Consider the following 25,280-nt stretch of genomic DNA (forward strand, 5'->3'; position numbering starts at 1 on the left):
CAGATTATTAGGGAGTCAGCCAGCAGGGGATATAAGAAGACATGTTTTTAGACCTAAAGAGCTACATGAAATAAAAACACGATAAATACTGAGAATAGCATTCAGAGCTGTACACAGCTACAGACCTCAAAAGAGGAGTCAACTAAAACCCAAGGGAACGAAGAGAGACGCCGAGGAAAATCCAAACCCCCTGAATTGCTGGGAAACTCCAGATCTAGATATCTCATCCAAGGATGAATAAAAAATAATGTTAATAAAAATAAGGCATGGCTCCGTAGACCAAGTCATCTATAACTCTTTAAAGAGAATGCCAAAACAGAACAATTGATTGAGAAGATAGGGTTTCCTAAATTCAGCCAGAATTAAAAGGTAAAACAAGGTCCAGCCCAGTGGCACAGCGGTTAAGTGCTCACGTTCCACTTTGGCAGCCTGGGGTCCGCCAGTTCAGATCCTGGGTGCAGACATGGCATCGCTCATCAAGCCATGCTGTGGTAGGCGTCCCACATATAAAGTAGAGGAAGATGGGCACAGATGTTAGTTCAGGGCCAGTCTTCCTCAGCAAAAAGAGGAGGATTGGCAGATGTTAGCTCAGGGCTGATCTTCCTCAAAAAAAAATAAATGAAATAAAAGATAAAACATCATTTAATGGAGAGAACAAGTTGATTTCTTTAAGGGGCTGTGCAGAAAGCAAGCAGCCTTGGCTGAAGGGAGAGCACAGATGCCATAGAGTAAGAGTCACAAATGAGCAAATCCTTTTTCATTTTGGTTGTCTGGATTTACTTCTTCTGGAAAACAAGGGTTAAAACAGTCTGGATTAAAAGAAGTAGAGTTAGAATTTCAGGAATCTACCTCTACTGTTGTTCTCATTTCTAAAAAAAAAGCTAGTATTTCTACACCCTCTGTTCCCTGCTTCCTAAATTGGGACACATATGATACCATCGTGCCTGAGTGCTCACCAGCGGGAGGACCCAGCCTGTTAATCCAGGGAAACATACAGATGAGACAGGAGAACTAAGGTCTATCTTGAGAGTAATTTATACATAAGTAAAATAAAACTGTATCTAACATATAAGTAGACTAGAGGTCTTACACATGAACACAAAATAGTATATCAGTAATCTGTGAAAAAGGTTCAGAATAAAATTAAATAATGTTAAAGGTAAAAAGCTCAAATCCAGGGGCTGGCCTAGTGGCATGGTGGTTAAGTTCATGTGTTCCATCTTCAGCGGCCCAGGGTTTGCAGGTTTGGATCCCGGGTACAAATCTACATGCCACTCATCAAGCCATGCTGTGGTGGCATCCCACATACAAAATAGAGGAAGAATTGGTACAGATGTTAGCTAGGGCCAATCTTCCTCACCAAAAAAAAAAAAAAAAAATTGAAGTTCAGGTAAACAAAAATTTTTTAAAAGCTCAAATCCGAACTGTAACATGAGAAAAAGACTAGAAATATAAAATGACTTTAGACCACACAAGGTACTGACAGAACCAGTCCTATTAAGTTCTCCTGTGTTTATCTTTATTATTCACATGTTTCAAGCTAAGCCTGATGTCAGTATCCTTTTAGAAGGAAAATCAGCTGTCATTTCTTATTATTGCTTCTTTTTGAAGGTAATCTTCCCTTTTCAGCTCTGGCTATTTTCAAGATTTTTTTCTTTGATTTTGATTGTCAACAGTTTTACTATGATATGACTATGTGCAGTTTTATTTGTAGTTATCCCATTTGACCCACAGAGATCATGGAATCTGTAGCTTGGGTATCTTTCATTGTTGTAAATTCTCAGGCATCCTCTCTTCAAACATTGTTTCTGCCCCATTCTCTCTTCTCTCTCCATCTGGAAATCCAGAGGCATGCTGTGGCAGGCATCCCACATATAAAGTAGAGGAAGATGGGGTCAGATGTTAGCTCAGGGCCAGCCTTACTCAGCAAAAAGAGGAAGACTGGCAGCAGATGTTAGCTCATGCCATACGTCATCAATGCTCTTTTCTGTGTTGTTCATCCTTTCATTCCTCCATTCTTCTTTTTGCAGATCTTATGCTGGCCTATCTTTCAATTCATTAATTTTCTCTTCAACTGTACACGAGCTGCTTTTTAATCCATCCACTGATGGCTGTATAAAATTTATTTATTTGTTCACTTCTTTTCATTATATTTTTCAGTTTCTATAATTTTCATTTAGTTCTTTTTCAGTTTCCAATTCTTTGTCAAAATTCTCCATCTTGTCTCATAATTTCTTGAACAGGTTAATCATGGTTATTTTATAATCCCACATGTTTCTATCGTCTGTTTTTTCCCTTGGTTTTCAGTCACTTCTTGTATTTTCTTATGACTGAGTAGTTTTTTAATCATGTGATAGACACTATATATGGAAAATTGTAGAGATTATTTAAAGCTCTGGATGATGACCTCTCCCTTCAGAAGGGACCCGGGTTTGCTTCTACCAGGAAGTTAGGCTAGAGTCACTAGGAAACCCAACCCAACTTCATCCCGTTAGGAACTGAGATGATTCAAAGCTGGGCTTCTGTCCCCATCAGGGCTGCTCTATTTTCAGTTTATCACTTCTCTTGTTTTCAATTCACCATTTTTCATAGGCCATCACCCTTTGGGGTCTCAACTGAAAGCTGGAGGGCTCGTGAACTCCAGTTTTAGTCTCTAGCTTCCTGAGTCTGTTGATGGCTCTGATGCTAGCCTCTCTGCTTCTGAGCCACCTCTTCTGAAATCAGCCACTGCCATGAGGGAGGAAGAGTCCCAAAAGCAGGACTCATCTTTCCGGACTTCCATTTTTGCCAGATTTTGACTACAAATTCCCCACTGCTTTGGTAGTTCTCTGATGGGCTCATAATATTATATTTTACTTTTTTTTCCTCCTTTCGAGTTGTTGTGAGTAGGAGAGTTAATCCAAAATAATCTTATCTACCAATGCCAGAAGCAGAACTTGCCAATCTCCTTTTTATGTGGGATTATTTGCAAACAAATCCTGAGCTTTAACTAAAAGCTGATAAATAAAATGAATTTACACTTACACACACACACACACACACACACTATCCCTGCCAACAACAACAACAAATAACACCATGAAACATATGGAAAAATATTACAGAACAAGAGAAATGATACATTACCCCCAAAATCTGGGAGGAATAACAGATGTTGGAAAATTACTCATTTCAGAAATAAGATAAAAATTTTGACAAACTATTTGGCAACCTCATTTTAAAACTCTAAAAAGATAACATCATAAGCCATTGAACAGATAAACAGGCTGATATGTAAAGGCCAAAATGTGAAATGTAAAAGGTAAATGAGTAAGATAAAGTTTTTTTTTAACTACTCCTAGAAATATTGTGGCAAAAACAAGTCCTCCATCTAAGAAACAAAACTAAAAATGTAATAGCATTAAAATCTACACTTAAAGTAGCAGCAGTACAACAAACACTGCACAAAATCTCTAATCATGGTGTATGAATCCAATTTGATCACTCCTAAAGTACAAAAACAAAGAGATAAAAAGATTCAAAATTGTAAAAGTTGTTTTAAACTCTTTAAAATTACAACTCCTAGCTAGGTGCAAAAGCGAATCAAACTTGAAATTAAATAAAAACAAAGCAACACTAATAAAACTCAATTTAACACTAATTTACTATGATGGAGGGTGCCATTTTGCTAAAACTAAATCAATGCTCCACATGAGACTGTGGTACTGTACTGACTCCCGTGGTGCAGACTCGAAGAGTTTAGCATGACTACCTCACCACGTACCAAGTGATGACTTCATTTCCCCCACTTTCCCCTATCTGAAATACCGCAAAATGAGCATCATAGAACATGCTATGACATGTTTTCACCTCAACTCAATATAAATGTATCATTCACATAGTAGGTCTATTCTTTTACCACTGGTTCATTTGATATTAGACTAAAACACTTGAAGCATTACTACTAGGTACCAGTATGAATATACATAAAACTTGGGCACTGAAATTGAATGGCAATACTTGTTTATAAGGGTGCTTATCCAAATTGTCAAGACATGCTTTAAACTTAGACGCCCAGTTGAGAAGTCTCCTTCAAGCCAAAGATGAAATAACTTGAGTATCAATAGAAATATTAACTACAATAGATTAAAACACTTCATATATGCATAAATTTGTGAGTGAATGATACTCAAGGAGGAAAAAAGACATTGGTCACCACTAGAGAATGCTGGGGAACCAACTCATTACTTTGGAAAGTAGCAAATAAATGAAATTTTTAAAAACTGCATAAGCTTTTAGATTAACATTAAAATAAAAATATCAAATTTTAAAATTTGCATAGAGATCTCTGAAAGCCCTGTGATGTCTCTATTTGAAAAACTCTGCTTAGAGACAAAATATAAATCAAGATAATGAATTGGAAAAAAAAAAAAAAAACAAACATGTAATTTGAAAGGAGTGACTACACTGCAAACCAAATCTACAAAAGGAGATCATCCAAGCAGCAATGGGTACACCAAATAAGAGATGTGATCGTTAAAAAATCACGATTCAGAAGGACCAGAGGGAAGCCTGGCAGTGCTTTCCTCAGCTTCTGCTTCTGCTCCTGTCTACATATTTCACGTCCTATCAGATAAGAACTTTAGCATACATTGTATTCAGAGGATGGAATAAGACAATGAATATAGGATAACTAGAACAATGCCTAGGGGAGATTAGTTTGTTCAGTAAATGGTAATTTTTATTATGATCACTGTAGGCAATGAATATAAAAGCGAAAGATAAATGGAATGAAGAAATAGCATGTTTTAATCTGGAAAAGCTCTTTAGAAGAATGTGTCATTCTCTAAAAATAACTTCACTAAATTCCTCCAGCTGTCTATCTAGGGACCCTTGAATAGCAGCAAGGTCACTACTCCCACTATCAGCTATTTCTTTGTCACTCCACTATAACTCCTCCATAATATGATTCAAATTTCACTTTCAACAGGATCACTTTTCATTTCTTTGTTGTACTTTCATTTTTGTTGGCCAATTCCTTTTTTATTATTACTTACTTTTGTAAAATACAAGCAGGTCTATCACTAGGAGACAAGGAAGCAACACAGCTGTACATTTCACCTTCTGTGACCAATCAGCAACAGACTTCAGAAGCAGTGATCTGTTATTCACATCGTAACATGCGGACTGAAGAGCTGGCAGCAAGGTTTGTACTTTTTCTAGTACTCGTGGTTAATACACTGTGTTAACTGAAATTTGAATTGTGTTGTTTGCAGACTGGTGTTATTTGACCAAATCAGAGTAATAAAATTCATGCAAGTCAAAACCATGCAACAAGGACTGCCTGTATTTACTTTTCAAACAGTTCAAATCACTGCTTCGTGAATTCAGTAGAGGTTTTATAGCCGTATTCAGTGGAAGAGTATGCTAACTCCATCTCACCTGGGACCAGAACTCTGATTTGTTTGTTTTTTTAAGTGAAAAATATTGACTTTGCAAAATTCATAATCGTAAGCTTCTTGACCAGTCCCTAGAAAGGTAAGGTTTCCAAGCAATAGTAAACAGCTGGGAAACTAGGCACTAACTCCACAAACAGTATCAAGAATGCCTAAGAAATAAATCATTCAATAAAATTTGGCTTGAATAAGACAAGGTGAGAAATGGCAAAGAACCACATGCATACACTTCCTTGGTCAATATACAGCATCAGTAACTGCTTCACTAATAACCAGTGTGTCTCATATATTCACATTCACAACAAAACGAATCCCATCCTGACTAAGCTCATCGAGAGAAGAAAAATCACATTAAAAATAGTCACTAGGAAAGTCTTAAAAGATATCCACCATTATTCCACAGAGACCATAACAGAAATAAACTAGGAACAGTGATTACTTACACATAAATATAGTAGCTACCAAATATGCATCAACTAATTAGCTTCCATACGAATGAAAAACACAACGTAAAAAGAAAAAAGAGCCAGCAACAACTTAGTAAAAATTCTAAATGTTGCAATTTAAACTAGGCTTGAATTTTGGAAACCATTTAAAGAATCTATTTAGTTTCTTCACATACTTTCTTACTCCAAATTCTTCCTTATTTTCATACCAAGAAAACATAACCCCTAACATAACACAGGTTATACAAAAATGCATGCAAATTTGGTCATGTATAGATAACTGCATTCACTTAGCTGCATAGTTGAGCGGAAATTGTAAACATCAGTAGTTAGCAAATATTCACAATGTATATAGCACTGGTGACCATGGGGACAGTTTGTGTTGTAAGTTTAAATACACCTACAACGTTGACAGGAAAACACTGAAATACTTTGATTTATAGATGTTAAGGAGTCAGCTTGGCAAAATCCAGGGCAAAAGTAGAAGGCTGAATAAAGGTCATTTTAAAAATTTTGTCCAGGATAATAATTTCATCCACAGGTACTCTGTTAAGTGCTTTACGCTTGGCTTTCCTTCACTGCCTACTTCTCTACAGAATGTCAAGGTTTATGTGGCAACAGATTGCAAAATAGATGGGTTGTAGAGTTAATTTTATCAGCTCTATTTTGGTTCCTTACAGTCTATTTATCTTCTATTAAAACAAGAAGGAAGAGGAGGAGGAGGAGGAGAGTTTTGTAAAATTAAACAAGAGTGCAAATTTATGGCTTGCGTTCTTTTCTGGTCCCACCATCTGTTGCTGAAATATATTCTTTAAATGGTTGCTGCTATTTTATTTTTTATTTACCAGAAGATCACTAGCTCCAGCTGCTCTGCCTAACCTCTCTCCACATTCTGATTTATGGAAATATAAGCCCATAATAAGATTCCTGAAATTCAGAAATTTTCTTTCAAATGATGCATCATTTTTATTTATGTAACTCTTATTTTTAAATGCAATTCCATATATTCAAAGCTCATATATCACACATATTCTAACCAAAATTTTTAAAGAATTTCTAAAATATCTCTACATAGTATTTTGAATGTCAATAAATAAGCACTCATGGAAACTGGAAGGCACTCTTAATAGCACATTACTATATTTTGGGTGGACAGACAACACACTCATGAAAATACGAAGGGGAAAGCACAGTATTATTTCCGCTGTCTAACTTAGCATATACTTTGAAGTCAAAATAATCAGATACACATATCGTTGAAGATGTTGCAACACATTATGCTGTTTACAGTTACAACGATATGTACCTAAAACTGAAGTTAGGCCCAATGAATTCAAGAAAAGGAAAGCAACATGTACTGAGTGCCTGTAAAGTAGCAAGTACTATAATAAGAACATGGAAAACAGCTGATGGTAGGGATTACTGGATGAATGAAAGAAGTAACGAAAACATAAATGTTTATCAAGTGTCTAAACAGTGTGACCACTTCAATAAATGTTAGTTCTAATAAGGGATATATAATTATATTCTTTTTTCAGATGATGAAATTCAAGTTCAGAAAGGTTTAATAACTTGCCCAAAGTCACTGAGATGAATTCTAGTGGAAACGTCAGGATCCAATTTCAAGTCTGACTCCAAAGTCGACATTATTCCACTAGCCTCAAAGCCAAAATCTGGAAAAATTCTTCTGTTGTCCAGTAGTTTCAGGAGAGACTTGGTAATAAAATTTTAAACATAAGACTCTAAGAACCTAATTCTTAAGATCTGAAATAGGGGGCCAGTCCAGTGGTACAGCAGTTAAGTTCGCATGTTCTGCTTCTCGGCAGCCCAGGGTTCACTGGTTCGGACACTGGGTGCGGACATGGAACCGCTTGGCAAAAAGCCATGCTGTGGTAGGTGTCCCATGTATAAAGTAAGGAAGATGGGCATGGATGTTAGCTCAGGGCCAGTCTTCCTCAGCAAAAAGAGGAGGATTGGCAGTAGTTAGCTCAGGGCTAATATTCCTCAAAAAAAAGATCTGAAATATATTTACAAAGAGAAGGTCCTAACAGAATTTAACTGTTTGATTATAATTTCTTACCCATTGACTCCAACTACTTCACATTAAAGTTATTAAAAGACTGGGACAGCTCTCACCTTCAGGACAATTCGTAAAACTCAAACAGAAAGAAAGGGGCAGATACCTTCAACTTTGGGATATTACAAGTGGCTTGTGCCTGGCTGTAAAGATTTACCATCATGCTTCTGAGATGTCACTAAATATATCTGACAACTGAAACCCATTGAATAGAAGAAAAAACCTGGACTTCATTGTTTAACATTCAAATTCTTCCAAAGTTTATGTGCCAGTTGGTAACATCCTATTACTCCCAAAGGGGAAATTTTAATCAGAATACTTAATTGGAAGAAAAATTACCTATTAATGCAAGCCTCTAAGCTCTAATTTGATATTACTATATTTTAACCAATCTTTACCTTAAAAATGAAATTAATGAATCTATTGATTTGAATCAAGAGAACTGTATTTTTCTTTTATACCCAATATTAACTACTTTAACCTCATCAGCTGCAGTCCAAATTTCCACTCCAGAAGGTATTAACTTTTTATGTTGATTATTCTTTCTTGAGGGCATTCCATTTTTATAGCATTAACACAAAAACAGACCTGTTCACTCATGAATAGGAACACACAGTTCTAGAAATATTCTAAACGCTAAGCTAATCAATTGCACTATTTAACACAGGAGTATAATATGTTCCAAATTTTCACAGTAAGCTCTCAAATAAAACCTTCCCCACATGTACTCTTTGGTCCAAATATTCTCAGAACTTCCAAGAAATTTACAGCATGAGAAATAATGTGGGATGACACTTCCTCAAGGTCATGAGTTCACTGAGCCCAAAGATCCTAAGTCATACTATCCAACTAAATATGGCTCACTGGATGGAATGGCTGCCAGAAAGCCTAGTGAAAAATCAATGGTTGTTACTTAGAAACAGGGGGAAAATTGATGCTGGTGTAGACAACTTGCAGAATCCACCACACTGCCTAAGTGGCAGCTGGAACTGCCAACTTTGACAATCCGCCAATGCCAATCCTAGCTCAGCACCAGATCTCTTCCTAATTCGGTTTCTGTGTTTATTCCATCTAACTCTCACTCTGGACCTTGTACCAGCTGTAATATTAATGACTTATCTGACAGAAGCCTTCTGTTTTTCAATCAGTTAAGATAATCTCCAAAATCCAGTTTATCAATGTAAATTATATAACCCTTCAAACTTTGAATCCAAAAATCTCAATTTTCAGAAATATAAACTCACAGCATCACGAAAATGTGAGCAACCATGACTCAATGAGGTAAGTGAATCCTGATGCTAGGTTTGGGGATAACATCCTATCCTTGGCTCTGTCACTGACTAGCTGTGAGACCATGGGCAAGTCAGCAACCATTCTGTGCCTCAGTTTTTTTATCTTGCAAATGAGGATAATAATAGTATCTACCTAATAGGGTTGTTGAGAGAATTAAATGAGTTAATCTAAAAAAGTGCCTGGGATACACTAAGCTTATGGAGAAATTCCTAAAGAGACTACGAAAAGGTTGGTGCTCCTTCTCTATGACACACCACGGACCCCATCACTGATGCTGAAACACTGCTCAACTCTTCATAGAGTAGCTTTCTCACATAATAAGCAAAGAATTAAGTTTAGGATTTGGAGGTTATCAAGATTCAAGGGAACAACAGTGAAATGAAATTATGTATATTTCAAGGAAAAGTTGTCAAAAAAGTGACCCAACATGACTCTTGACCCTTAGGCCCTCCAAAACAACAGGAATAATTCTCACAGTTCTCTTGTTGGGGGAGATCATCTCAGGAGGAAAACACTGCACCCATTACTCATATATGCCCTCACCCATCGGCAAACTATGTTCACAAAGTTAAACACCAATAAAATAAATATTTAAATGCATATATGCCACTTATATCAATTTCCTGAGGTTTAGCACTAGAACCATTTATACAATCTAAGTTAATAATAAAAGTTCTTGTCTTCCTTAGAGCAAAACACTTGATCTCATTTTCTAGGAAATCGCTTATATTTTAAAAGAGAAATGCTAATTCAATGCTAATTTCAATGAGGCAATGGCTATTTAGCATGGAAGAATTTTTTAACAGTTGAAGATTGGTTGAAATGGATTAACCTGTTACAGGATGTTAAAAAAAAAAAAAAAAAGCAGGTTCCACAGTAACAGTACTTCTATAAGTTGCAGGATGGTCTCAAAAACAAAACAAAACAAAATCACCTCCAGGATCCCTCCCTAAACAGAACATACGTTAATTAAAGGGGAGGGGAAGGATAATTCTACCACGTACTTAAAGAACTTAAAGAATATGAATAGAAAGATTCAGATAAGTCACATGACAGCTGGCATATCACATATACTCATTTTTAGGTATGATGTTTTCTACAACAGTAAATATTTTAATGCTCAGAAAGCAGTTTTCATCAAGAAGCCATCAGAATCACTTGTTGTGAGAAATACTCTTTCTGAGCTGCATATCTTCCCACAGAGTACGGCGAGTGCTCCCCCAGGTAACTTACAGTTGGCAGGGTGAAAATCATTGCTCTATCAAGTGAGGATAACATAAGGCAGAGGGTGACATACTCCTCAGGTATGCTGGAGGGACGGGTCATTGAGAACCAACTGTTTTGACTGAACAACAATTTGGGAAAACTAAGGAGGAGACTCTAGACCAGACCAAGAAAGAGGCTGAATCAAAAGGAAAGACTCTTGCTCTCCTGTGTCTTATTTTTTAAATGAGTGTCTTTGCATTCTATATATTTACAACTCAGATGGAAACAAAAGACTTGAGTTTATGTATTTGCCATGAATAAAACCACTCCCCCAGAGTTCAGCATTATTCAACTCTAGGCCTACCACAGAAGCTTAGTGCCACAGTAGAACATGTTTTGTGTTTTAAATGCTTACCTGTTCAGAAATTCTTTAATACATAATTGCATTTCTCAACTGCTCAATTCAAAGGAAATATGCTACCATAAATAAGCATCTAATAGTCAACATGACAAAGTAACTTTGTTCTCTGCTACTACTTAATAATGGTTTTAATTTTTCACTAATAAATTAAAAAGCAAAGAATTAACTCCCATTATTAATAAGGTGGTTAAGTCTAAAACATTTCATGAGCTGCCAAAATATACAAAATCTACGGCTCTGTCAAATACATCATAAATCATAAAAAATTTGTAGATGCAAGAAAGTCCAAGTTTATTTTCTAAATGAAAGTAGTAGAAAACCTTATGAAGAAGATATGTTTCCTTGTGCTTAAGCAATTAGCTTCCAATTACCAGCAAATAATAATTTCTTTTGCTTTGTAAAGAGAAAATAGCAAATCATCAATTACAACTTGGAAGTTATGTAAGAATTTAGTACAGCACAGATATATATAAAACAATCACAGTACAAATGTAATATTAGTCTTCTCATTAAAGTGTGTACTCGTAATTGGAAACATAAAGGAAAAAATTTAATTGGTTTTCCAAGAGTTTACAGAAGATGAGTTACCAAATTCCAAAAGAAGGAAATAGAGATAAAATTAGCAAAATATTAATAAAAAATATTCATTTCATTCCAGAATTCTGGGGTATCTTTCCTTCTTACATCCCCATGTGAAGTAAGTATAAATTGGCACATCCCTGAAATGGCAATTTTGAAATATCTAGCAAATTTGTAAGTGTACATGTCCTTTAACCCAGCCATTCTACTTCCAGGAATCACACGTGATTACACAAAAATATGTGTACAATAATGGTCATTGCTGCATTGTTTACAACAACCACCAAAAACTGTACACATCTATACTATGGAATATTATACAACTGTTCAAAAGAATGAGGTAGAGCTACTGAGTTATATGGAAATGATATATATTATTAAATGAAAAAAGTTACATAACATTATATTTTGTACGATTCCAGTTTTTAAAGCAATCACCCATATGCTTATACATGCATAGAAAATGTTTGGAAAGACAGACAAGAAACTGTGAAAATTGCTACCCCTTTGGAGTGAGACTGATAAGGGCTATGAGATAGGAGTTTTATTATTTATTTGAATGATGAGCATGTACTCCTTTAAAATAAACCATCCTTAAAATTCTTAATTCCCCATTAGGGCTATCTATAGCCCAAATTTAGTAAGTCTCAGTTTAATTCATGTCCTGAATTCTTCCCCCTCTCACGTAAAGCTTTCAAATTCAAAAGAATCTAATCTATATAGGTTAGTTGGCCATCCATCTGACAAGCTAACCTAAATTTAAACTACAAAATAGTAAAGCAGTCTAAAAGCTGAAGCTGTTCACCATGGTAATCTCCTTTAGCTCACATCCGTACCCCTCAACAACTGCATGTCCAAAACGTGGGTAAGAGAAAACGCAAATATATGTAAACATTCTTACGTGTTCTATAGCACCCGCCTGTCCGTTACTATATTCCCGATACTGTCCAAGCATCTGGTCTACTTGTCGCAGGTTCCGACTGGTATCCTTAAGAAAGAAAAGGTACTTTATTAATTGTTCCAGTTTTTCCCAATCAATCTTATTTAGGCCAAATGGCTAAGTCAACTGTTTGGAAAAGGTACAATTTACATCACAGTTAAGTTGGATATCAACACTGTTCATAAATATCAAATAAATCTTATTAACAACACTGAGAGAGAAATTCAAAATCCATCTGCAATTCACTTGTATATAATCTGAAGCACATAAGTTAAATCCTTATCCAAGGTTCCATAGGAAGTCAGCAACAAAATCATAAATCGAAAAGACTCCTCATTATCAATTTGTATGCCTCAACTAATTCACACCCTCTTTATAGAAAAGGAGTCCTAAAAGAACAAGTCCAGTAGACTGCGTACAAGAGAAGCAAATCATTAGGATCAGCGTTATTTCAATTATCACTTCACCTCAAAACTTGATGAAGAGAAAAGAAAAAAAGACATGATTTAACCTTTAGGTATAAACAACAAATTTAGTTATAATCACAGTAAAAATGGTTTCCACTTAAATAGGCCAGGTTTCGCCTGAGACATTAATGGCGGCATTTCTTTCAAAACTATATACTTACTAATGTGTCTCATTGGTGGGAAAGTACAAGCATTTGTATTCCAAAAATCCATGGTTATGTTAGTTTAAATAAGTTTACAAAGAAAAAGCTTTGAGTTTTAAATCAAATTACAGCCTCTCCACCAAAAATGAGCCTCTTCTTATCTAAGCACACTAACCCAAAGCAATTAAAAGCCCGAATCCATATTTAATCAAGCAAGGCAAAAGTAAGGGATTAATGGGTAGGGAAAAATTCTATTTCTGAGTTTTCTTGTTCCCAGTGTGACTGTGCTACCCTTCTCCCACCTCTTTCCCCAAGCCCTTTCCATGGAGAGGATGTAAACTGCCTCCACTCAAACTTCCAAACTCTGTCAAAGGTTAGCCTCTGGATCAAAATAGCATCTCAAGATTATTCAGCCATGAATAATCTACCTACCCAAAATATGAGCCCTTTCTCTAAAGGCACATGTCCACAGGAAACTAAACTATGGTAATTTTTACTGGTTTCACTCCCACAAAATTTTATTTGGAAATACTGCCTTTTCCCAAAACACTTCCATAACCTGTCATATATTTCAAACATCTTTACTGACTGTGTTAGGCAGAATAACGGCCTCAAAAATGTCCAAGTCCAATCCCCAGAACCTGTGTGTATGTTACCGCACATGGTTAAAGAGATTTTGCAGACATGATTAAATTAAGGACCTTGAGATAGAGAGATCATTCTGGATTATTGGGTGGACCCAGTGTAATCACAAGCATCACTTAAAAGTGGAAGAGGGAAGCAGAAAAGCATCAGTGATGTGATGTGAGCAGGACTCAACCCACCCTTGCTGGCTTTGAAGATGAAGGAAGGGGGCACAGCAGCCTGGTGAAGCTGGAAAAGGCAAAGGAACAGATATTCCTCTAGGGCCTCCAGAAAGGAATGTAGCCCTACAGATACCCTGATTTTAGTCTAATGAGATCAGTGTCAGATTCTGACCTACAGAACTATAAGAAAATCAGTTTCTGTTATTTTAAGACATTAGGTTTGTGGTAATTTGTTACAGCAGCAAAAAAGCTAATACATTGACCAAAACTATGTCTCAGCTTAAACTATCTAAAATCTATTAAATGCAACCATTGTTAAACTAACCTGTAAAGTACTTGTTATAGTGTTGACCTTCTTGGTGACGTCTACTGTAGGATTTCGCATTTCCCTGTGTGTTGACCTGGCAGCCCATCGACTCAATCGGTCACGAGAGCGGAAGTGGTCTGAATCACTGGAGGATTCTGCCATTGATGTACACAAATCCTTAAAAATAAATCCAGGTCAAGGTCAATCAAATGGCAAAGAGCATGAAAATAAGAGATTAACTACTTACTTTTTGATATTTTTAAGTATTTATTGCATTAGTCCTTTGGCATATCATAATTTCTAATTTCACAAAGATTGAAAGCACGTCACTTCCCCACGTAATTCTCCTCCCTCTGTTTTTTTCTGATTTAAAAGAGTAATTCCTCAGATATAATTTTAGTCATGTTTACAACTCCAAATAAGAACAATTGTTAAGTTTTGTACAATGCTTCTAAATTTTAAAAGCACTTTCACATACTAAATGGGACAGATTGGTATCGCTACAATGAAAAAAAAAAAGATATTCTCTAAGGCTAGGTCCTGCAAGTCTCATTATCAGTCTGAGGTCCATTCTACTAAGCTGTAAGAACACATGTATCTTTAAACAAAAATACAATGCACACAGAACAACCTAAAATAAAGGAATCCCACTCAGTGTACAGTGAACACTCATGCACCTTAATTTAAAATACAGTAGAATTTTTAAAACGCTGTAACAGAAGTACAATTCCACAATAACGAATATGTGAGAAGATGGCATCTTCAACATCTCCACAGAATAGAAAGTCAAACATCCTGAGCACAATTTCATCAGTAGAAAATTCTCTAAATATGCTTTCCTCCCATCCTTACCGCAATTTTCTGTTTAATGCAAAACAAAGTTTTTCCATGCAAGACAATCTCAAAAGTTTCAGAAAACCTTTTACAGAAGTTGAAGAAACAAAATATATTTAGAACAAAGAAGCAACAGAGAAAACTCAACTGATCAACAGTGAAAGTTTATTGAGTACTCCAATAACTTCATTCTTAGTTGAGCATTACTTAATCTTTATTTTAACATTAATTGTTACAATCTTCCTAAAATCCATATGACCATTTTCTTTTCTGGTTTATTAAATACAATGTGATGAAACCTTTCTTTGATGATCTAGACCATTCTGGACTTTCTGGATCTTTATTCTGAATGCATCTGGGAAGTCCATGACCAGAGATCTAAAGTAAAGATAATGAGAATTTGCTAAATATGGATAGATCCTAGAACATTTAGTGAAAGCAGTCATGTTTTTAAAATGTTAGATAAAACTAAATAAAAAGATAAGCAAGGATCCTTGCTGTGAGTTAGGTTTTTCGAAGTGAACTATAGTCTGCCCTTGTAGAATCAGAAAAAGAATCAGTGGAACATCCAACTTCTCCATACTAGCTGAAACAGGGCTGGAGGACACCCTCTCCTCTGACCATACCTCTCAACTTCCTTCCACACCTGTCTCCTCTGGTTATTGCCTCCCTTCTCCCGTCTATAAGTACGAAGGTATAGTGCCCACCATGTAGCTCCTTCCCACATCAGGAAACAAGAAGAAGTGAAGCCTAAAGCAACTGTTTGGCTTTCCCTAGATCACAATTGCTCCAGTCCAAAAAAATAGTGTTAAGAAGAAAGAAATCTTAAATGTAAAGTTCACCTTTTAAACTTAGGAAACCACTTCCGTGCAAGTATGTCTCATAAATCTAAGCCACGTGACCTAAAAATCTTATCACCCTAAGTAAAAGTACTTTCCAGCATTTTCCATTCGTGAAAGCAGGAAGAACCAACATTTTCTAAGAGGCTGCTATTATGCCAGGTACCATATGGATGCTCATAGACAATCCAACTTAATTCTCATAACAAGTTATTAAAATCAGCATCAATCCCTAATTTACAGAGGATGCTGGAGCTAAGAGATGTTAAGTAACATGTCCAACTCCATACAAGTGATTACAAGTAGTAGACCCAGGATGCAGACCCAGGAGTCAGCCAGGCTTCTCTACCTTCAATACGCTCTTCATTCCACTGTACTCTGCTGTCCCTTAACCACTAAGAGTGAACGATCTTAACACTTAGCAAAATTTGCTAAAGGCAGCACAGGCCATGGCTCACATGTGTGTATAGACTCCTCAACGCCCTCTCATTTCATTTAAGCATAAAGTATCAAGGAAAGGGGGAAATCAAGTAGTAACATGAAATCGTTATTAGGCACCAGGAAAAAACTAAGTGGCATATCTATGCTACATTTCATAAAGAGCCCTGAAAACAAATCAAACCATTAGCCTTAGAGTAAAGGCATTTTTATCTCCATATTCCTTCTATCTCTTGTATAATGGAAAATAATGATGATGCCTGGATCTGTCAAAATTCTATAGCTAAAAAGCATAATAATTTTCACTTTAACAAGTCATAATTCTAGAAACTACACTGAAGTTAAGAAATCATCAGGTAGAATAAAAAGGTGTCACTGAGGGGCCAGCCTGGTGACACAGCAGTTAGGTTCGCATGTTCCACTTCAGTGGCCCAGGGTTAGCTGGTTCGGATCCCGGGTGCGGACCTATGCACCACTTGTCAAGTCATGCTGTGGAAGGCGTCTCACATATAAGGTAGAGGAAGATGGGCACGGATGTTAGCTCAGGGCCAGTCTTCCTCAGCAAAAAGAGCAGGATCGGTGGCAGATGTGAGCTCAGGGCTAATCTTCCTCAAAAAAAAAAAGGTGACTGAAAAAGCCAAGTGTTTCACATATGCACAGTGATGGATAAAAATTAGACTATTGGTGGTGCTCACAATGCAGTCTTTACAGAAACTGAAATATAATAATATACACCTGAAATTTACACAATGTTATAGGCCAATATGACCTCAACAAAACAAAAATTATTTTTAAAAAAAGAAAAATCCAAATGTTTATTATAATGGTTGTTGGTGAGAACAAGAAGCAAAATAACCATCTTTGGGACAACCTGATTTTTCTAAGAGTACCAAAATTTTAATAATAATCAGTTATCTACATATAATTTCAATGGATATAAATGGTACATTAGACTTGTAACGAGCAGATAGTTTGAGTTTCAACTTGACTACAAATAGTGATAACTGAAAACGTTATGGTTATTTTCAATAATTTGGAAAAATGTTTAAAATATAAAATAGCAGAGAGACTAATATAATAAGCATGCATGTATCTACCACCTAGGACTAATAAACATTATTATTCTTATTCTTTCCTATTTCTATTATCTTATTTTCACTATTATTTTATAAGAATATATTCTATTATTCTTATTCCCCATTCTGACATATGTGCTTCTAATACTTTCTATAAAATATTTAGAACACTATAAATAAAGTCTTAGTACCCTCCGCTCAGCACTATTCCTGCCACACCTCCCCAGGGATAATTGCTAGGACGATTTTGTATTTAACTCTCCAGGCCATATTTTATACTTTTACCACAGGTATATGTACCTCATAGTCTTTCTTAGTGGAACATACATTATAATCAGTTGAAAAATATCAACAAGTAAAGATATGGGGTATCTGAAACTAACTTTAAAACAGATCATCTTAGCAGCAGTAAATAAAATTAAGAACATCAACTAAATTACATCTAATTGTCATATAAGACAAAAGAACTCACTTAGCCCTACTGAGGATTACATACTTTTAATAAGATAAATACCACACTTTCCAGCATGAATTTCACTAGCACAAACAGACACACAAAGCCTTCAGCTATTAATTTCAATTACTTAAAAGATGTTCAAATTCCTGCATCTGATGGAACTCCTGTAGAGATATCAAGATTTAAGGTGAGATATATCTGAGAATTTTGCATTTTTTATAGCATATGAAACATTCACCAACCATCTAACGACTTTAATTACATGTGTCTTAAATGTCGAACTAAGGGAAATTTACAAATCCGATTATAATAAAAAGTAAAAATTAGATTATTTTAATTGTTGATAAAAACTTAGCACTTTCTTTAACTGTTACTGACAATTCAAAACCTAACTGAGACAGTGCCTAATCCCAAGTGTCACAATGCAGAAGGCAGCTATGGTGGCAGAGGTCCAACCTTACCAAAAAAATGCCAGTCTATCATCAGTCAACACCACCACTTCCCAGACACAAAGTTAATGGAGGGAAAGAGAAACAAATGAGAAAGGAGTGGCCACTGGAGGGGGAAGGAGGCTCATGCCACATAATCAGAACCTACAGTATAAAGTACGTGAGGCCATAAAATAGTTCCTGAGAACTATAACCAACTAAAGAAGAAAAGCACAAAGCAGTAAGTGTCAATTACACATTCTTCATTCACCATTAAGAATTTATTATTTAATACCACAATTAAAAGTTTTTAAAAAGCACTGTGGGGGCTGGCCCTGTGGCACAGTGGTTAAGTTTTCACGTTCCGCTTCAGCAGCCCAGGGTACACTGGTTCAGATCCCGGGTGCCGACCTACGCAGTGCTTGTTAACCCATGCTGTGGCAGGCATCCCATATACAAAGCAGAGGAAGATGGGCTCAGATGTTAGCTCAGGGCCAGTCTTCCTCAGCAAAAAGAGGAAGATTGGCAGTAGATGTTAGCTCAGGGCTAATCTTCCTCAAAAAAAAAAAAAGCATTGCATATCCTAGTATCAGTGACATTAATGACAACTGACGAGGCCTCCGAAAATCTTCTCCCCAGTGAAATTGTACCCAAAGTATTAGATTCATTCATACTGATAAAAATACACTGAGAGTGGTCATATAAGAAAACAAGTATGCATGGCCATGAAAAATGTTCTACCTAACAACCAAAGAAATATAAATTAAACAATGAGATGCTTTTCTCGCTTATTATGTTGTAGGTAGGGTCATGTCACTAGTTGTCACCAAGTGATGAGCTAAAGAAATGGGATCACAATGCCAATCTCTGTTTCATACTGAAGAGTACCGTCTGGCCAAAGGAACCATTTATCATGAGTTTATGAGCTAAAAGAATAATTATTTTTTAATTATAAATGATTCTCTCTTTGCAATTTTGCTGAAGGACAATTATTAGATTCAAAACCTGACTCTCTTAAAGAAACACTCTAAATACTGGAATGAACTTAAAAGTTAAAGGATCACGTAAAAATATATCAGTGTGTACTGACATAGCTTATGCAACCCAAACCTGCTTTGGAAAACAAGTTAAAAATGGTTCATGGATGATATTTAATCACATTACAACTTGAAGCCCAAAGAATTATTAACCCTGGTAGAAAAACACCTATGTATCCTCAAGAAAAATCATGATTGCTAAAGATTTAAAAGAAAAAATTTCTGTTAGTTTAGAAATCCATCCTCATTATCATAAGAAATTTCAGCATAACATTTGTTGATAAATGACAGAGTTGTTAAACTTGAAGAAGACTAAAGAACTCTTAAAGAACAATTTAAAGAATTCTGGTTAAAGGGGAGAAAAGCCACTTCCTTCAACTGCAGAAAAAGCAGTAAATACTCTCTGCGGCTTACTACCACCTACTGGTACTACAAAATTTCTCACTGAGGAGAAAGCAATAATATTTATGCCATCTGCTTTTCAGATGCTGAGCTTTTTCCAAGACTCTCTTAGAGAGGACGAAGATGGGTGACCTTGGGTGAAAGCCTCCAGCATCTCAGACAAAGCTCTGGGTCTGAAACCAGATGGTACAATTCTTAGAATAATTTATCTAGCTGTTCCCAACACATCAGTATTTAAAGGCATAAATATTGTTGCTTCTGCCTTAATGAACCTTATAAAGAAGACATACAGCCATCGGAGCAAGTAATGAACTCTCCTCCCACTGAGGATCTATCCATCAAAAACAAATGCCCTTATGCAACCCTGAACACTAAGATCAGAGAGAGTAAAACTGCATTCAAGCCTGTAGGAAGAGGACGGGTGGCGAGTCTTTACAAACTCAAGACTACCTCTTTCGTTATTTGACCTAAAGAGCCATCAGATTGTCTTCATTATAATGATGCACATTTGTATGTATGAGAGCTGTAATTTATTGATTCTCAAGTCTCTTCTCCTCAGAGCCAGTTTAAAACAATTAGGCTTTGCAAGCTGTTCCATAAAAGATAAGCGCCCAGCATCAGGGGTGATATTTCACAAAGGCTGACGAGCGCATGTTAAGTAGGTGATTGCTTCTGTGCCTCAGCCATCCCTGTCCAAGGCAACTGTCCTCAACAAACATGTTCAAGGTAATGATGTTGATATTTAAGAGGATCGGGGAGGTGGGGACCGTATTATAAGCTTAATCACTAACCACGTTCAAATTTTAGAATGCATTTCTCACTGCTTCAATAGCTGTAGGACTTGAGAGCTTTGCCTCATCCTTCAAGCGAAAAAGTTAACAAGCCAGCAGAGGTTACCATGTACAAACAATTATCAGTTGTGCCTGTCTTCTTTACATCAGTGCTCCTGTGTAACTTAATCTCCTCATACCCTTTTGGGAAATTCATATAAGATCAAAATCAACTGTCCAGTCCACCAGCCAGTTCTCTGTTAAGTCAGTACATAATGTAAGACAACGGAAACAGATCAAAGAGATACTTACAACAGATTCATGCCTTCATCATTTACCGAATTGTCACTACATTAGAAATGAAGGATGAAAGTAAATAAAGAAGTCACAGTCCTTGACGGGAGAGAAAGATTTCTAAAAGGGCTCTCTATGGTGAGCTAAGTAACGCGACAAAATACCAGGGAAATTGGGTCAGGATCCTTGCATTCATCTGGAAGGATGAGTAGACGTTTGACAGATGGATGAGACAAGGAAACAGGATCCAGTTAGAAACCATCTGTCTCAGAGGAACTAGAGAAGGTACAAATAAGCAGAGTTCATGCATCCTTCCACCAGGGCATAAATTTAAAACTGTCTCCAGATATTGCTAAATGTTTCCTGGGCCAGGGGCCAGAAGGTGGTGGGTAGATAAAAGCATCCCCAGTTGAGACTTTCTAACTTAGAGAATTAACATTTAAAACATATATATACACAGGGGCCGGCCGGGTGGCACAGCTGTTAAGTTCGCACCTTCTGCTTTGGCAGCTGGGGGTTCACCGGTTCAGATCCTGGGTGCGGACCTATCCACCTCTTGTCAAGCCATGCTGTGGCAGGAGTCCCACACATAAAGGAAAAGAAGATGGGCATGGATGTTAGCTCAGGGCCAGGCTCCCTCAGCAAAAAGAGGAAGATTGTCAGCAGATGTTAGCTCACGGCTAATCTTCCTCAAAAAAAATTTAAAAAAAAGAGGAGGATTGGCAGCAAATGTTAGCTCAGGGCTAATCTTCCTCAAAAATTAAATATATGTATATATATATTTGAATTATATATACACATAAACACTAGAGTATGTACATATTTAAAAATATATCTACATACACACTAGAGTATACATACAGATAGATACACATATATATATATACATACACACTAGATTTGATTTACGATTCTATGTTCTACTTATTCCTGTTGTTGCCATCCATCCCCTACTCATACACAACACACACACACACGCGCACACACACCCCTCCATTCCCGAAGCCAGGCAGGCTCAGCCCCAGGCTGCATCCCTTTGCTCCAGCACCTCCGAGTACAAGGGCAGAGTCCCATGGACCAGTACTCATCAAGCAGGGAGCAGGGGCATTTCTGGAAAAGGCCATGCAGCATACAAAACAACTGCTTACTCAAACAAGGACAGAAAAACTAGTAGCTGCTCAGATAATTACACTGCGTCAGTTGTAAAAAATCAGCGCAGTTTTAAAAGAAAATAAAGTTACTTAATAATGCCCTCCCTGTCTCACAAGCAGAATGACAGATATTTTAGACACACACACCCACACATACTTCTAAAATAAATAAGGCAGTTTACAAAATTAAATAAAAAGTAAAACATGTCACGATAAAAAACAATAAAAAAAATTCAAGGAAAAAAAGAAAACTTACAGAGAAATGGATGCTAACAAAACCCCTGAGATGGACCGATTACTTGTAATTAAGCCCTGGAAATGCACTCTTGCATTTGCTGACAGATAATAAATAAATAAATACTACAATATTTCCAAAATAGCAGATAAGAATGAAAGCTCTTGAGGTGCCTCTACTAAATGTCCAAACCACCCCAGACTGGGCAAGAGATCAGCATGGACAAAGAAAGAGCTAGAACCCTTGAGTTTCTGACACCCTTTTGTTCAAATCAGAGTATGAAAACTGGAGGAGTATAGATCAAATCCAGCCAACTGACATGTATTTTAAAATAATATTCACCCTGTTATTCTCAAAGTTTAATTTGAAAACAAAGAGACTTCACATAAAAATTCTAATTTCCAGTTTCTGCTGAAAAATTCAAAGATCTGGCAACAGCGGGGATGGATTTTCCCATGGCAACATGGACATGGACAATGGCTGTCCTGGAATCGGGCATGCGCCTTCCTGTCTTTCCCAGTTCTCACGGGGCCTGCTTCACACAGTGTTACCTGATGGACTCCCCTTAGCAGTTGAGCTTGCAGCCCTATTTTGGATAAAGACCCAAGACAGAGGAAGTTTACCAGCCTCGCTGCCCAGTTAAAAATGAGCAACTCAGGGGGCCGGCTCCGTGGCCAAGTGGTTAAGTTCGCGCGCTCCACTGCAGCGGCCCAGGGTTTGGATCCCAGGCGCGGACATGGCACCGCTCGTTAGGCCACGTTGAGGCGGCGTCACACATGCCACAACTAGAAGGACCTGCAACTAAGATATCCAACTGTGTACAGGGAGGAGTTGGGGAGATAAAGCAGAAAAAAGAAAAAAAAAAGAAAAAAGAAAAAAGATTGGCAAAAGTTGTTAGCCCAGGTGCCAATCTTTGGGAAAAAAAAAAAAGAAAAAAAAATTAAAAAAAAAAACAATGAGCAACTCAGTTGGGAAGAATTAACCAAGGCTAAACGCTCAAGAGATGCTTTCCTCTACAGACGAGAAGGGAAAGTGGGTAACATAGCTTTGATGTTAGCCATGTCGATGGACTATAAAACCAGAATGAGATACTACTATTGAGCAAAAGGACTTGATTTTAAGCAAACTCTGTGAATGCTTTCCCACTTAGAACATTTTCCTACTGTGCATATCAGAAACCACATTCAGAACAAAACTGTAGTACATTGCATACTTTGGCACCAATTCATCCCTTCTTATATACACTGCCCTCCTACTGTAAGTGGAGGTACCTCCTCAGGCCCCTGCCTCTGGGCTCAGCTATATGACCTGCTTTGGCCAAACATGGCACAAGTAGGGGCTTGAAATGGTATTACACACTGGAACTTGCTCTCCTGCAACTCTTCCATCACCTCGAGGACATGCCCAGGCTATCCTGTTGGAAAGTGTGGGACACCTGGTTGCCCCAAAGGCTTCCAGCTTAGATCTGCAGACAGCCAGCGGAGACCCAGAAAAATGAGCGAGTCTGGCCATGCACAAACAATAAATGTTTATTGCTGTATGCCTCCAAAAGTTTATTTATTATGCTGCAAAGGCTAACTGATATATATAGTTTACTAATAAACTGATTCAGTTTAGAAGATGGTTCACTTCCTCAAGTTTCTCCTAAGCCTACTCTCCTTGAGAAAACAGATTGGTTTCAGACCATCTTCTAATGGTGGAAGAAAAAAAGGACAGATTCAAATTAGTATGCACAAAATAGGCATAATTAGTTGATATAACAAGTGAGAGGCTAGCAATTTTTGGTAAAAAAAACTTCTAAGCAATCATAAGTAGCAGTTGGGGTACTCAATCCCTATAATATTAAATTTTTCATAAGAAACAAGCTATTTCTTAAGTATACTATAAAGCATACTTGTTTTATTCCTCCTACTTTTTAAAGTAGAAACAGGAACTCCTCTTAACTTTCCCAGTGAATGACACAACACTAAAAATTTTAAGGGAACTATTTCTTATTGCTATTTATACCTTAAATCTGCATATTGCTTTATAGCTTACAAAGCATTTTCATTAACGTTTTCTCTTTTGATCTCTATTTCAATCCCATAAAGTTGGTATAATGACAACTCTTTACTTTTGTTGCTAAAGGAAATGAAGCTTTGAGTAAAATACTTGCCCATGATTGCTTTGCTAAAAAGTTACAATAACAGAACCAGAACCCATCTCTTGTGTCTCTAAGCCAGTGCTTTTTCTACTGCATTCTTAGATGCAAAGAATTGCATAAATTCCAAAGACACTGCCCAATCACTGAAATGGTTTTTTGTCCTTCCTTATCATATTTCTTATGATCCACCCTCCCTCCTCCAAGAAACGTACGTAAGGCCAGAATATTCCATCTGTACGTATTTACTTAGAACTAAAGGTTTATATAGTGAATATAAGATAAAGTATTAAATACGTAACTCTGCTATAAATCTAACTTTCTACAGCTCTTTCAAGATGTCTTAAATAATTCTTTCTCTTTTAAGAATATTTACAACCACTTTTATGCAGAAAATCATTTCTATTTTTTCAGAAACCATATCCTAAAATCTTAAAAAAAAAGGCATTCTCTTTTTGGTATACACGTATTTTCTATTTTTCTTTTTCCTTCACTCTTTCTCAGTTTCCACCTTTCTTTCTTTCCTCACTCTTCTTTAGATCTTTCCTTTAACTCTTCTATAATAAAGAACTGGAATTCATTTTTATTGTACTTATTGACATGTTTATTCAAGAGTTTTGTATTTCTCAGTCTTAATTTTAAAAGCGGATAAATAGAATGATTTGTATTTCCAAAATACAATACAAACTTCTAAATTAAAAAAAGATAGAGTTCTTAACTGTACCAAGAACTGTTTCCTGGAAATGTTTTTAAATATATACACAAAAATTTTAAAAGATATAGGATTAGAAAGGAATCCAATTATAATGAAATAGAGTTCAAGACCATTTAAAACCAATCATATTTAAAAACTGAATTATTGAGAGTACATAGATGTGGACGCCAGTTAGGAACCTCAATTTCAAAAACGTTCAAAAAACAAAAGTTGAAATAATAATGCTAAATGGCTAATGCTTTAACATCACAGATTGTTGCATGACAATAACCCTACAAGGTAAGTACTATTTTCATCATGATATATACATAAGAGGCTTAAAGAAGTAAAGTAAGGTACTCAAG

The 25,280-nt window shown here is 36.5% G+C and overlaps 1 protein-coding gene across 11 annotated transcripts in view; it reads right to left on the reverse strand.

Moving 5' to 3' along the window:
- Positions 1-25,280, reverse strand: part of CEP128 (centrosomal protein 128) — a 381,907-nt gene that overhangs the window by 350,913 nt on the left and 5,714 nt on the right. For 6 of the 11 annotated variants that reach the window (XR_011431913.1, XR_011431912.1, XM_070249368.1 and 3 more), the window contains exons 1-3: positions 21,191-21,259; positions 14,139-14,297; positions 12,359-12,445 (exon numbers count right to left, since the gene is read on the reverse strand). Coding sequence is in view for 8 of the 11 variants with exons in the window: in XM_070249368.1 (XP_070105469.1) it covers positions 12,359-12,445; positions 14,139-14,282 (231 nt within the window). In the remaining 3 variants the exon portion in view is untranslated. Of the gene's footprint in view, positions 1-12,358; positions 12,446-14,138; positions 14,298-21,190; positions 21,260-25,280 lie in introns of those variants that run through there. The other 5 variants (XR_011431914.1, XM_070249369.1, XM_023628199.2 and 2 more) reach the window with 1 other exon arrangement.

Source organism: Equus caballus, chromosome 24, assembly GCF_041296265.1.
Source record: "Equus caballus isolate H_3958 breed thoroughbred chromosome 24, TB-T2T, whole genome shotgun sequence".
Taxonomy (NCBI): Eukaryota; Metazoa; Chordata; class Mammalia; order Perissodactyla; family Equidae; genus Equus; species Equus caballus.